Genomic DNA, 14,495 nt, shown 5'->3' on the forward strand with positions numbered 1-14,495 from the left:
CGGTAATATTTGCATATTGCCCGCCCAGCTGGAATTTCATTGGCGGGGACGGTCTCTGTCGGCGTGGCTGATTGGTGCTTCTCGCCGCAGGTCATTTGCATGTGGCAGTGCGGGGCGCCCGGCAGACCTGCGGCGGAGAAGTTGAGTCGGAGCCGCCGCCAAGTGTCCCGCCGAGCCCGCTCCGCGGTCCCCGCACCCTGCCTGGCGGCCTCTCGCTCGCCGCTGCCGCCCCACCGAGCCTGAAGATGGCTGAACGCAGCGTCCCTGCGGGATGGAGGTAGCCGGCCCTCCGCGGAGCCGGCGTGCGGGGAGGGCTCCTGCCCGCTGTGCTGCAAATCCTCCCGCGCCGCTGGTGTGGCGGGTGGCTCTGGGTCGGTAGGAGCAGGAGGGATCTGCGCCAGCCTCACCTTTCGTGCTCTTCGTCGTTGGCTTAACCCGTCTTTCCTATGGCTGGAATATACAGCTCTACTCTGAAGACCCTGGAGGATTTAACTTTGGACTCTGGTTATGGGGCAGGCGATTCCTGCAGGTCCCTTAGTCTCTCCTCTTCCAAGTCCAACTCCCAAGCCTTCACCTCTTCTCAGCACAGAGCCAACTGGTGGTACTACTCGGGCTCCATGAACAGTAGGAATAACAGCTGGGATACCGTGAACACTGTTCTGCCGGAAGACCCCGAGGTTGCAGATATCTTTTCCAAGTGTCCTAAGCTGCCGGATCTAGAGGAATACCCTTGGACTGATGAAGACATTGGAAAAATAGTCCGAAAAGGGAAGGGAGATGGCAACACCAGAACCTTTTCTCAGGAAGCTGTCAGGCGGCTCTCGCAGTTACTGAGGCGGGCCTTGATCAGGGTCTCCAGGGAAGCTCAGCGGCTCAGCGTGATGCACTCCAAGTGCACCAGGTTTGAGGTGCAGAGTGCTATCAAGCTCATCCAGAGCTGGTCGCTGTCAGAAAGCTGTGTCTTGGCCACCGTCAAGGCTCTCTCTCTGTACAGCATGAGTGCTGGAGATGGACTGAGGAAAGGTAAATCAGCCAGATGTGGCCTCACCTTCTCAGTGGGGAGGTTTTTCAGGTGGATGGTGGATACCAGGATCTCAGTTAGGATCCATGAATACGCAGCCATCTCTTTAACAGCCTGCATGGAAAACCTTGTAGAAGAGATTAAAGCTAGGGTTTTGGCAAGTCAGAGCCCAGATGGTGGAGGAGGGGAGATCTCAGCTGAAATCTTGGAGATGGTTATCAACAATGATGCTGAACTTTGGGGAGTGCTGCAACCTTACGAGCATCTCATCTGTGGGAAAAACGCTAATGGTAAGATCCAGCTTTTACCATATCTAGTCTTCATACCAGCAAAATTTACACTGATCATTGATCCCTATGGATTTGGGGGTTTGTTGAGGGTTTTTCTTTTCATCTGAATTGCATCTTGGTTTTGGTTTGTGTGTGTGTGTGTGTGTGTGTAGACATGATGGTGTTACCAGGCAAGAAGGATCCTGCTTTATTCTTAAGATGTACCAGTTAGAAAAGGTGCAGAGGCTGTGGGAAACCAAGCCCTGTTGTCCTAACAAATGTCTCCTGACTTTCTCCCAGCTGCTGTTTTGAGCATTTTTACTCTAACTGGCGTGTAAACACGCTTCTCCGTACCCATTAGATGAAAATTGCTTTACAAGCAGCTCTTCAGAAAATACCACTGTTGTTTTTAAACAAAATGTAGATTGTAGCGAGTCTCCTGTAATTTCAATATTAAGAGGTTAGTCCTACAAACAGCCTGGAGAGGGAAAACAACATTCTTTTTTCTTTTTTTTTTTTTCTTTTTTTTTTTTTTTTTTGTGGTAGTAAAATTCAGTTTCTGAGCAAAAGCTCATAGCTACACATAAGTGTTACTTTAGACTTCCTTCTAGTTTAGCAGAAACCTGTGTTGTAATTACACTTGTGCAACAAACAAGAGCCTGTGCTTCCCTTGCCAAAGCGAGTATGCGGGCTTATGCCTCAGTAATGAGAATAACATGGCATTAAGGTACTTACCTCTGTAATTTGTTTAGAAAGCAGCCTTTTTGAACAGTTAAGCAAATAAGCAGATAGAGGAATGTTGGCGTCTGCCTGTGAGACTGAAGAGCAGTTTGGAAGGTTTAAGTCATGACAGTTCTGCTCAGGAGCTGCGCTGTTTATTTTGCATTGTGGCACTGAGGAGTGCCGTATTTTTTCCATGGAGAACTTGGAGAAGTGTTCAATTTAGAAAACTCTTGCACCACACACAGCTGCATGACTTCTGCTGTAACCTCGTTGTTATGGTCAGATATTCCATGCATAATACCTTTATGATTTAACTCCATAAACCCAAGTGGCTTGGTCCTCTTCAAAAGATAAACTCTTGGTGAAAAGTAAGTTAAAGGAGAAGATTTTCTCAGGAAAAGATATACTTTAGGTGCATTTGTACTGAAATGCTCTGTCAGACAAGGGCTGACTCAACTTCTTCTCCTTGGGTGCATTGATTTCCTGCACTTATTCTAGACCAGAGCAATAACATCGTGATACAGATGGCTAGTGGATAGGTGCAGGGGCTGGCCCCATGGGTCAGCCTGGTTTAAATTACAATTTAAGAGGATGGCTGCTCTTACGGTGCTCACAAAACCTCTCTGTGCACTCTATCTGCCCTCAGTCTACTGTCAGTCTTACTAAAGGTATGTGAAATAAATGTGAAGAGCCCTTTGGGACGTGCTCTTGGCACTGGTACGAGACATAACTGTAACTTTCAAAGTCGGAGACATCTACTTTTTTAACTACTAGGTCTTAGACGGGCAACTATAGAGGTATGAGGATGTCTTGTCCTCTGCCAAAACGCTTGACAGAATTCTTTGTGTACTATGGGAGTACTTGTCACCAGGTCCAAAAAGAGGACTCAGTTCCCTCTCTTGTCCCTATTTAGGGAAGCCGGAGTAAAATGGTGATGTTCTGTATAGTAATACACGAACCTCTCTGCTCACTGCTTCTGCCACACAGGTTCTGTGTGTAAAATGGAGAGGAAGTCAGTCCCTCAGTGCCTTTTTTTTCTTCAGAGAAATCTTGGGAAAATGGCAGTGATTGAACGGAAGCTGGTGTTCAATGGGAACAAGAGTGACAGTGCAGGGAAATGCTTATAAATATTCAAACCACCAAATGGTCAGTTATGATAACGGCTGCGGAGTGACATACCCAGCAGTTGCTGGCCACAGAAGGATTGGCTTCTGTTGCCTCTTTTGTTGTCCCTGTCTTTCAGATCAATTCTGTCGATAATTGAATGCATTTTTTAAGTCTGAAAATTGAATAAGCCCCCACATGAAGGTATCCTGTGATCTCCTGTGACAGTCTGTCACTAGTATTTTACCTGACACAAGTCAGTGAATCTTCTAAATGGCTTTTCTTGCAGTTGTAAGACCACAAATGGTTTTATCTGGATGCAAAAAAGCTTGAAATAACTTCTTTATTCTTCTCCCCATAGGAATTGTAAATGAGGAGCATTCACATCATGCTCCTCAGTGCTTTCAAATGATCTTGTCTTTTACATTAATTTAAATCTGAGGTAGATCTAGTGGTAAAATAACTGGCTATATTCCAGTATAAGGAAAAGGAAAACTTGCTTTACTGTCTGTTTTATGTCTTTTCTAGTAAGAGAATTTTAACGGAGTGTTTATAAATTGTGAACTTGGCATGTATGTGTTGGGTTGTTTTATAGCACCGAGTTTGATGTTAGAGATAAAAAGCACTTAGAGGTTAAGTTCTAACTCCAGTCAAGCATTGCAATCTCTGGATGAAATCCACAGCAGCGTACTACACAGAAGATTGCACTGGATTATCATAATGGGCCTTTCTGGCATTATGATCTATTGAATATCATTTTCATTATTAGATCAGGATGGTGTGCTGCTTTGGCATCTAAGAAACAGTAAGTAAATATATAAATCTTCATAAAATCTGCAAGAGACTGAGGTTTAGACCTGTATTTCTTCAGTGACTTAATCTCCCATCAAGACTATATAGTCCAGTCACTACTCTGAAGGCTTTGGAGGCTGAAAGCTTAATATTCTGTATTACAACAAATGTGTTTACCCTTCACACACCAGGTGTTGATTCAAACTTAAAAACTCTACATGCTTAAGGGGAATTATAATATTATTTTCAAGTAAATAATAACTTGTGGCTTGTTTATTCACCCTTTGTGTGAAGCTGTTCTTTAATTGACTGTTTGCTGCTTCCAAGAGACATTTTCTGCTGTCAGTGTGAGTTCTGGCTTCACACTTGGGACTCAGTCTCTGCCTCAGGAAGGATGAAGGAACTGAGATGATGGAACATCATCTGAGCTTCTGGCCCTAAGGAGTTCTGTAAAGCTCTCTGGGTGTGTTAATGCCTCCGAGAGCGCAGTGGTTTTAGACAGGGTCTAGGTGAGATGTTGCAAAAATAATGCGATGGAAAGCTTGAAAGAATATGAAACAACATCAGCAAAAATGATAAGCAGCTACTGAACAACTTAGCCACTGGAAGGTAAAAGACAAAGTCCTATAAATTGGAATGCATGTTTTAAGTATATGGAAATACATGATGTTCATTGCTTTGATACAGCTAAAGTAGATAATGCATCTGGTAGTTTCAGAGGGATTTTGAGACATGCTAATTTGAAATAGCCTATTCATTTAAAATGTTTACTGGGAGATGAGGAAAAATACAAACTTAATTTGGGAATGTGATTCTTTTGCTTGATGTTCCTGTGTTTGGTGTTAGAATCTGAACTGTCAGCGCTGCAAATCCATTCTGATGTTACTGCCCTATTAACTGCAGCACTTACATTGTACTTAACTATGGGGTTATTGCCAAACACTCCTGCGACAGCCAGTTCACCTGCTGGGCTATTTAATGCATCAGCACATCCTGGTGCTCTGTAGATGTAAGTGTTGACAGATGTGTTTGTGGGGAGGAAAGAAAAGGGCGGGGGAGGGAGAATTTAACTTGGTAGCACTGTTTCTTCACGTTCTTCTTACCTGAAAAACTTGAAGTTCTGTGTGTACAAACTAATCCAGAAATCAGCTGTTTGCTTGTAGAAACAGAGGCTGAAATAAGCTCTATTTGTGTCTTGAGGCATTTTTCTTAGAGAGAGGTTGAGGGGGGAATGTGTGATCTTTACTCATGGTGGGAGGAAATGATTCAGACTCTATAAAATTAGACCAGGGATGAATTTTCTCCTCTGATGCTACACACTGTGGCACACCCTGTCAAGTGTGGACTTTGGATTTAGTATCACAACCTAATCCCAATTTCTCTTCCATTTCTCACTAGTAGAGGTTAAAAATTACATCTGTTTTTTAATACTGAGGATTTTTAAACTGTGCCATTCTAAAAAGTCATTTTTCTACTTACCAAAACGATCTGAAATGATTATTTCAGTGTAGTCATGGTACTGTACTGAAATCCAGCATGGGAAAAAAAAAATGTATGGCATTTCAATAACTTATCCTGTCCTTTTGTTATCTGAACTGAGCAAACTGGTGTGCTCATAAAGAGCCTCATCAATTTTAATAAGCTATCAGCTCCACAACTATTCAGGGGAAAAACTGCATGTTGGAAGGGGGGCATTTTGGGGAAGAGAACTGCAAATGCAATCAATAAACCAAGTGGAGTAGAAATAGAAGGCAAATACAGCAGTGCCACAGATGGTTTGTGAATCATTTAAAACCATATACTAAACAAGTGCCTCTGTCTTCTGTGTTGGCATATCTGAAGCTGTCATTTGAAGCAATATTGCTTTCTGGGGATTCCTGGGCAGGGCTGATAGACCTACGTGCAGGTTTCCATGTGAGATGAGCTGCTTGTAGCTCTGATCCCATTCAAACTATGGCTTCGTTCACCTCTGCAAATGTACCCCCAGCATACCTTGTGAGCTTCTACTCCTACATGTTCAAGGGCTTAGATTTATATCCACAAACCCACAGGGACAAATTCTTTAAACCTTAATGTTAGTGCTTGTATATACATGCTCACCTCTTCTACAAAGGCAAACCACTAGGTGCACAATTAGAAATACAAACATCTGCAGATATTCATCTTGCTTATGTTAAAGGGTAGATCAAGTAAAGCTAAAATGCTTCCCCTATCCCATCCCTCTCATAGTGGGTTTTATGTGTGTATATATGTTTTATTTAGTGATTGTAAGGGAAAACTTCATTAATGAAGCTATAATGCTGCCTTAAATACCTTCAAATTGCTGATTTTACACCATGGTAATAGAATTTACGTCCTTTCGGTTGGTTAAAGTGAAGTGGCAAAATTCCTTCAGTGTATAACCATTAGTAGCAAATGCTGGTATTTGGATTTCAAGTGGAATATCAGTGACGGCTTAACCCTGTGAAACTGTGGAGTTAGGCCTGCGAAGAAGGAGCCTCTTGCAGAGAAAAGTCTGTGACCTGTTGTGTCAAGGCTGAAGTCTGTTATTACTGCTAATGCAAGGGTTTTGAACAGAACAAATACAGTGGAGGCCAGGACAGAATTTTATCCTTCGTATGTAAAACCCTAAGTTCTAGCAGGGTTTTGGGGTTTTAATATTTATATATTCATTTTTCAGGCTGACTTTTTTTAACTTAGCCAACAGAGTGGAGATTTTTCTTGTGTACCCTGTCTAATTTCTTATGTGATTTGAAGCCTTAACTCATCTGATCTGGTTGTTGGTGAACTTCCCTAACTCATCTCAAGCTTTACAAATAGCCTCTTCCTTCCTGAGACAGTGCATGGATGTTGTATAGTATTCTAGCTGATTTGAAATCTTAAATCCTACCTAATTAGGGGCTGTTCCAAAGCTAACTGCAATAGTATCATAGAGTGGCAGCAAATTTTTAATAAACTATGTTTTGATAATGGGGTTGAGATGAAAGATTTCTTTACAGTGAAAAATCTTGTTTGGGTAGTAATGTTGTCATGTTCTCATGTTGTAATGATTCTTTCTGCTGATGTACCTGATATGATTCAATTGGTTCAGTTAATGGTCCATTTAGAGCTTCCTTATCTGTTTCGTTTTTTTTGTCTCTTTCTGTAGCTTGGTATTGTAGCATATGGGTATGCAACACTGCAAGGGAATTGTTTAATCTTATAAAGCCCTCTGTATGAAATCTAAGTAAACTACTGGAAATGCTTACTTAAAATAGACTGTAAAATTCACTTATGGGCTTAGGACTCAAGCATTTAAATAACTTCGGAAAGAACTGAAGCTCAAAAATGCCTGCTTGGGAGCTTAATCCCAAAATCTTCATGGTGATCAAAAGGAGTGTGACCAGCAGGTCGAAGGAGGTGATCCTGCCCCTTTATTCTGCTCTCCTGAGACCCCACATAGAGCGCTGTGTGCATTTCTGAAAAGGACATGGAGCTGTTGGAACAAGTCCAGAGGAGGCCACGAGGATGATCAGGGGCTGGAGCACCTCCTGTACGAAGACAGGCTGAGAACATTGGGTACTCGAGGCTGGAGAAGAGAAGCTGTGTGGAGACCTCAGAACAGCCCTGAGCCCCCCTTCAGTGTCTCATGGGAGCTACATGAGTGCTGGAGTGGGACTCTTCATCGTGGACTGTTGTGATAGGTCAAGGGGTGATGGGTTTAAACTTAAACAGGGGAAGTTCAGGTTGGAGATAAGGAAGAAGTTTACTGGGAGGGTGGTGAGGCACTGGAATGGGTTGCCCAGGGAGGCTGTGAATGCTCCATCCCTGGCAGTGTTTAAGGCCAGGTTGGACAGAGCCTTGTGTGACATGGTTTAGTGTGAGGTGTCCCTGCCCATGGCAGGGGGCTTGGAACCAGATAATCTTAAGGTCCTTTCCAACCCAAACCATTCTGTGATTCTGTAAAATGCAAAAATAAGGCTAAAGGTTATATTAATCCTGTGATCTTCACCAAGTCAATATGTTGTCCTTTCTTTAAGTGAACTGTAACATGAACAGGTGTTTATCTTGAGCAGTTTGTCCATTGTGCCAGCAGAATTCAAATGAAGAGAAACAGGCTTCTAAACACAGTAAACCCACTAGATACTGACAGGGCCCAGCAAATCCCTCGGCAGTCTTTATTCTTCATGTTTAGAAACAAGATCAAAAGAATTCCTCGTTTACATTTTAGCCTTCATTTTGCCTTTAGTCAGTACTAAGTTTTCAAGGCAATATATGTGGTCCCTGTTTCTAAACGTTTTCACATTGTTCCAGGCTCAGGACTTTGCAATTTCACACTCTGGACATTAAGAAAAACTTCTCTCATTGACTAAATCTGACTCCACCAGCAGTCAGCAGAAGAAAATGCCCATTTACTCCCATTGAACTATGAGAATTCAAGCTTATGAACAAAATAATTTCTGATGCTGCTCCTGTTTTTAATAGGATTCATTTACATGTTGTTTTGAACTTAAGTGCCTAACATGGCATTTGGTTAAATCGAAGTAAGCCTGAGGCAATGGCAAAACCAGTACAATGGGTGGCTTCATGTTTTCTTAATTTACAAATTGGGACAAAAATATTTCAGCAGAACTGATTCCTTCCCTTAGAGAACAAGAGCTACGTTAAAACCAAACTGTCGGACCTTGTTGAGGCATCTAAGTCAATTTAAGTATTCAAAGTTGTACATTTCTGAATGAGGAGAGCCTTTTAAATGGAGTTGTCGGCCTTATCACAGGAAAACAATAACAGACAGAGGAAGGGTGCACCGATGCTGAAAGGTTTGTTCCTTTCAACCAAACACATCCAAATTTGCTGTGTGACTTAGGTCACAAACCAAGCTGGAGCTGTGAGCTCATTCTGGTCCCTGGGAAAGGTTTGGCTGCAGCGGGTGTGACTTGGTACGCTTGGCAACTGGAGCAAGGAGAGACCAGGGCTGGGACAGGCCAGCTGTGGGCAGGGCATGGCTCAGGGTTGCTTGTCACCCTGTAATTACAGTGTCTGTCTGCCGCCTGCTAGGGTGGTGGTGGCAGTTTTATGAGCATGGTATATGTGGGATAGAATTAATAGCGTAAAAGGAACTTGTGAGGGAAGTGTAAGCTGTAACTGCTCCCGTTTTCAGCAGTGGAAACTGAGAATCAGTCCTTTCAATTCAAGTTAAATGGAATCTGAGCTAGAAAATCCTTTTCTATCAAAACCTACTTGCTTCTATCTTACTTGCAGATGAAAGTCCCCTAGAATTGTAAACTTCCTCTTCATCTGCTCAAGGCCTATTACTTAATGATGTGATTTCTTTAACTATAGTCCAGCTGAAGGTTTTTGTGGTGGTCTTCTAGGAGGCAGTTGTTTGGATTGGTCTTTACTATGATCTTAACATGAAACAGTTCTTTGAAATACATTCAAGAGAGATGAGTTTGTGGACTATAACCTGTGAGAACCACTAAACCAGGTCACAGAGGTTGCTGTGAACGTGCTTACCTTCTTCCTGTTGACCAAGCAAAAATTGTCTGGTGTTCTTCGTACATGTTTGACCCAGACAACTCATAGGTCAGTTGTGAGCCTGAGCACTTGTCCATCTTGTTCTGGTTGTTTAATTATTATGCCTGGACCATTTCTTCCTTAGAACTTGTTTGATGTTCACCGAGCACTTAACCTGCTTCACATCTGAATTGAGCAAAATAGTAGCTTCTGGAGGATGCTGCAAGGGTTCATTCAGTCATCTGTGTGAAGCACTTTCAGGGTGTGGGGTGACAGGGACAGAAGAAGGCAAACCATCTTCTCAGTCATCTTGGGGAAGTACACATGGATGTATTTCACATGGGGCTTTCTTCCTACACTACCTATGCTGTTTTACACTGAGAATGTACATCTCCATTTGTTTGCTTATCTTGTGCATAACTAACAACTCAGCTATTTGATAAGTTTGTGAACATAAAGTCTAAGCCCTGATTATTTTTTAATTATTACTTTATATTAAAAAAAAAAATAAAGCAAGAGAAGTTTCTAAGTGACCAACAGGACACTTCTTTGTAGTGTTACAGGGTCACAGGATTCATTAGGAGACCATATTTGGCTTTCTCTGTCCAAAAAATGGAAAAGTCTTGACATAAGCAAAAAAGAGGGAAAAACTGGAAAATGTGCTTAAGTAATTGCTGTAGTTTTTGTGTAGCAACACCGAGATGCTTGAGTTAAGAGTGTTTTGTGGTCTAATCATGGGCTACAGACTAAGAACTGAAGCCAAATAAACATTTCAGGCCGGCTTTTCAGCTCGTGCATATAGATTTATAACAACTGATAAATTTGCTCTGGGGCTTTGCAAGATCAAAGGAACTGTTGTTTATTGTATTTTGGGGATGAGAGGAAAGGAACACTATGGAAAACATAATCTGCTTGTCCCATTCTTTAGTGTTTATACCGTTAGGGTCCATGTTGGGTACTTCTGTTACTTCTCATTCCTAGCCCAATCTGCACTTTGTTGACTGGGACCTGGAGAATAAAGAAAATATGACTGTGTGTTTATGCTGGGACTTGGACATTAAGAAGATAAACATGCAGAGGCGTATTTATCTAGTATTTTCTTGATCCTATATAATTCTCTCTTTTCCTGCTTAGTTCCAAGATGACAGTGAAAAGATTTTCTTCTAATATTTACATTTTCTTGCTTGTGAATAAAGGACATTACTATTGCAGTGGAAGGGCAAGAGCTGAATGTTGGCAAGCATCTAAAGCAGGGAATTAGGCCAGTTTTGCCTCATACTCTTCAAACTTTTGGGGTTTTGATGTTTTTGTTTGCTTTATTTAAATGACTGCCCAATACTTGATGCGGCACAGACTCATGTCAAAACTAGTCGAATCATAGAATCATGGAATGGTTTGGGTTGGAAGGGGCCTTAAAATCATCTAGTTCCAACCCCCCGCCATGGGCAGGGACACCTTCCACTAGACCAGATTGCTCCAAGCCCCATCTGACCTGGCTGTGAACACTCCAGGAATGGAGCATTTACCACTTCTTTTAGCAACCTGTGCCAGTGCCTCACCACCCTCATAGTAAAGAATTTCTTCCTTGTATCTAACCTAAATCTCCCCTGTTTCAGTCTGTACCCATGACCCTTTGTCCTATCACTACAGTCCCTAATGAAGTGTCCCTCCCCAGCATCCTCGTAGGTGCTCTGAGGGCTCTACACAGCTTTTCTTCTCCAGGCTGAACAGCCCCAACTTCCTCAGCCTGTCTTAATATGGGAGTAGATGAAAGCAAAACCCCACTTTTCCAGTAGCTTTTAGGCAGTTTGCTCATAAACTCAGGGACTGTAGTGAGAGGACAAGGGGTAATGGGTTAAAACTTAAACAGGGGAAGTTTAAATTGGATATAAGGAGGAAATTCTTTCCTGTTAGGGTGGTGAGACACTGGAATCGGTTGCCCAGGGAGGTTGTGAACACCCTGGCGGTGTTCAAGTCCAGGTTGGATGAAGCCTTGTGTGGGATGGTTTAGTGAGGGGTGTCCCTGTCCATGGCAGGGGGGTTGGAACTAGATGATCTTGAGGTCCTTTCCAGCCCTAACTATTCTATGATTCTATGATTCCACTTGGATGATCCACTGATGATCCTGCAGATTCTTTTAACCTGAACCACTGCGTATTTTGGCATTCTCTGATGGGGAGGAGGTGCTGTGAGGACACTGCTGAGGCTTGTGAGGAGCAGGTGAGGTGTTCCTGTGGTGGGAACACACATGTGGAAGTGGAGAGCACCCCTCTGTGCACCAGGAGCTGGAGCATGACTTCAGAGTTGTCTTTTTGGAGTATTTTATTCTGTACTAAATTTGCGAAGAATCAGTAACGCAAGTCACAAGAAACATTTAATGGCCTGGTGCAACCTGTGAGTTTGTTCTTGGAAGAGCTCATGTTTCTGCCTCAAAAATGATTGAGAGGTTTCCTTTTCATCTCTTTAATTTTTTTGTGCTGTTTCCTGAGATAATACCACAGAGCTGCCCAAAACCTTGGGGATAGATGGATGCTGTAGTAATACGTAATGAAATATACTTCCTCTGTGGGGGTGGCTATAATTTCTCCTTAATTGCTCATTGAATTTCTGCTCTTTAGTTTGAATGATATCTTCCCTCCACCCCCCACCCTGCTTTGTGCTTGACTTGCACTGGCAGTTTTCTTTAGTCTAGAGATCATGAAAGTGGCTCTGGAGTTGAACTGATACAGCTTCATCATGGTCTTAGTATGGTTTCTGGTACTTAAATTTATAAGGTGTCTTTGGATGTTTTCACTGAAGTGATAGTTGAGCTTAGAGTGGAGGCAAGAAGATGGAAAACTCTAATAGTAGCAACCAAGACATGCCATCTTTATTGCTTTTAATAAGCCATATCACTCTGTGTCAATATATAAAGACTTCTGAAACTTGTCTATGGGCTCTCTACTATTTTGTTTTTCAAGAGGTGTTATCAAAAGTTCTGCAATATAGTTGGAAATTTGGACTTGAGTTTCACTTTTGCTTAAACTTAGAAGATGCTTGAGGGTGATGACAGTGGGATCATCAAGTAGGAAATTGTCAGAATCAATGCCAATGAACTGTGACTGAAAGCAAGCTCAGGATCCGTGGGAGAAATGCTGCTTACCTGAAAGCTTTATCTTGCTGGACTGAAAGGAATCATTTCCATTAGGTTTATTGGGATTTTACTCGGTATCCAGGTTTGTTTATGGTGTAGGTAGAAGAAGAGAAAGGCAAAAAGTCTAGACAATGAATCAGAATTGTGAACTAGGCTCAAGGGGGGGTGGGGGTGGCGGGGAATGTAGTTGTTTATTGACCAGTGTTGAGAGACCAGAGAGTTTCATTATGGAATAAAGCAGTGGCTGATGGATTTTTAGTCTGTAATTCCTTACAATAGCAAAGAAATGATTTTGCTTATCAGAAAAGACTGGATTTTTTTCTGAAGCAGTTGCCTGGGCTTTTCCTCTGAAATCACTTGGATTGAGGCCATGTGTTTGAGGAAGTTTTGTTTTAGTACTTTGTAATAAACTTAAGGGCTTTACGCCTTGGGGTGGGAGAAGCTTTGATGGTGACTATTCACTCCATGGAAAAACTGGTTATCTTGTCATATGTGCTGGGAGGCAGGTGGGATTAAAAGCATCTATACATGGAGGTAGTTTTGTAGCTGCACCAGTGAGTGTGATGTGGGTGACTGGCATGTTCTTGTTCTTATTATTCCATGAAAAAGGTGTGTCCTTCCCCCATCGCCCCCCAGCCCTATTCTCTCAGGGCAATGCCAGATGCAGAGTCTCTTATTAAAGCCACACGAGGAAGATTCATGTTTAACACTCCATTTCCCAATGGAAAGCAACCCTGGAATTATTTCTGGAACCTTTTTCCTGTGTGTATAATCTCTGGTATCATATTTTTGTTGCTGACATGTGGAAATGCCGCTTTCAGCCTAGGTTATTTTATGGGATGATGTATGTGCTGCACATCAATACATCTGGGGAGGGGACTGTTTTGCTTCGTTTTTGAACATTCCCAGTGACCTGTGACCTGCTGGAATTGGGTGATAAACCAGTGTGAATTTTCTTCTACCTTGACAGCCGTTCAGAACATCATTTTCCTTTTATAGCACAATGCTATATGCGTAAGGGGGTGTGATTGTGGTTTTTTATGTTCACTGCAGAAGGCCAGAGCTTCCCCAAGGCAAGTGCAATTTATACATTAAAATGAATCGATTTTATTAGCATGAAGGTAACTCTTGCCATAGAGTCAAGATAATACATATGTTATGGAAGAAGATCCTAAATTGGCACAGGGCATTTGGCCTACCACCATCTGCAAAGCCTGCACTCCAATTTTCTGCTGTTGCCATGGGCTGCAGACTCAGACAGGAAATCATGGTAGGATGGGAAAGGGTCCAAAATACACACAGCTAGTATAAGGTTTGCAGTTAAAAGCGAGGCAGAGAACAGACTATCTGTTCTGCTAAACAGGCAGCGCAGAGTGAAACTGGCTCAAGTGTTTGCGCGTGCGCACTTTAAATGTTCTGTTATATTTTATATGCCTTCTTTTTTTTAAAGCTTGAATTTTTTCCATGTAAAGTAACATGCATCACTTCAAATGATCCATTTATATACGAGGGGCCTGATTCAGCCCTCACTGAATTGGCCACGCTGGTCTGAAAGAAGACTAAATCAGCGGAGAATCAGGCCCCTGGCACACATGAAGTAACCGCATGGAGTTTTGTCTTGGCATGTCAAATGTGTCTTTCCCTGGACTTGCCACCACTCAGAGCTTTGGCTTGGGGCACAAGGCCTGGGTTCTGTGGACTGGACAAACATATGGAGTTCGGTGTATAGCCCTAGGAAGCTGCGTCTGATCTGTCAAGAGACAAGGATGCAGATGGTTTTCGGTTAGCGGAACTCAGTCACTTTCTAGCACTGTATCATAAGGTCAGAGTATTCCATGTATTTTCTTTGAACTACAAATTGAAACAGGGAATACTGGGGTGACTTGTTTTGGAGAGCAAACAGTTTCTTACCTGTCAATGAGAGAGTACAAAATAATCTGCAGGTGGTGAACTGTGC

The 14,495-nt window shown here is 42.5% G+C and overlaps 1 protein-coding gene across 2 annotated transcripts in view; it reads left to right on the forward strand.

Annotated features, from left to right (window-relative positions):
• ABTB2 (ankyrin repeat and BTB domain containing 2) overlaps nt 1-14,495 on the forward strand; it is a 158,653-nt gene that overhangs the window by 18,707 nt on the left and 125,451 nt on the right. Inside the window, exon 1 of one of the 2 annotated variants that reach the window (XM_065684524.1) lies at nt 74-1,311. The exons of the other annotated variant lie outside the window; for it this stretch is intronic. Within the exon in view, the coding sequence (XP_065540596.1) occupies nt 447-1,311 (865 nt within the window). The 5' untranslated portion in view covers nt 74-446. Of the gene's footprint in view, nt 1-73; nt 1,312-14,495 lie in introns of those variants that run through there. 2 annotated transcript variants of the gene reach the window in all.

The sequence above is a fragment of the Lathamus discolor genome, chromosome 6, assembly GCF_037157495.1.
Source record: "Lathamus discolor isolate bLatDis1 chromosome 6, bLatDis1.hap1, whole genome shotgun sequence".
In the NCBI taxonomy this organism is placed as follows: Eukaryota; Metazoa; Chordata; class Aves; order Psittaciformes; family Psittacidae; genus Lathamus; species Lathamus discolor.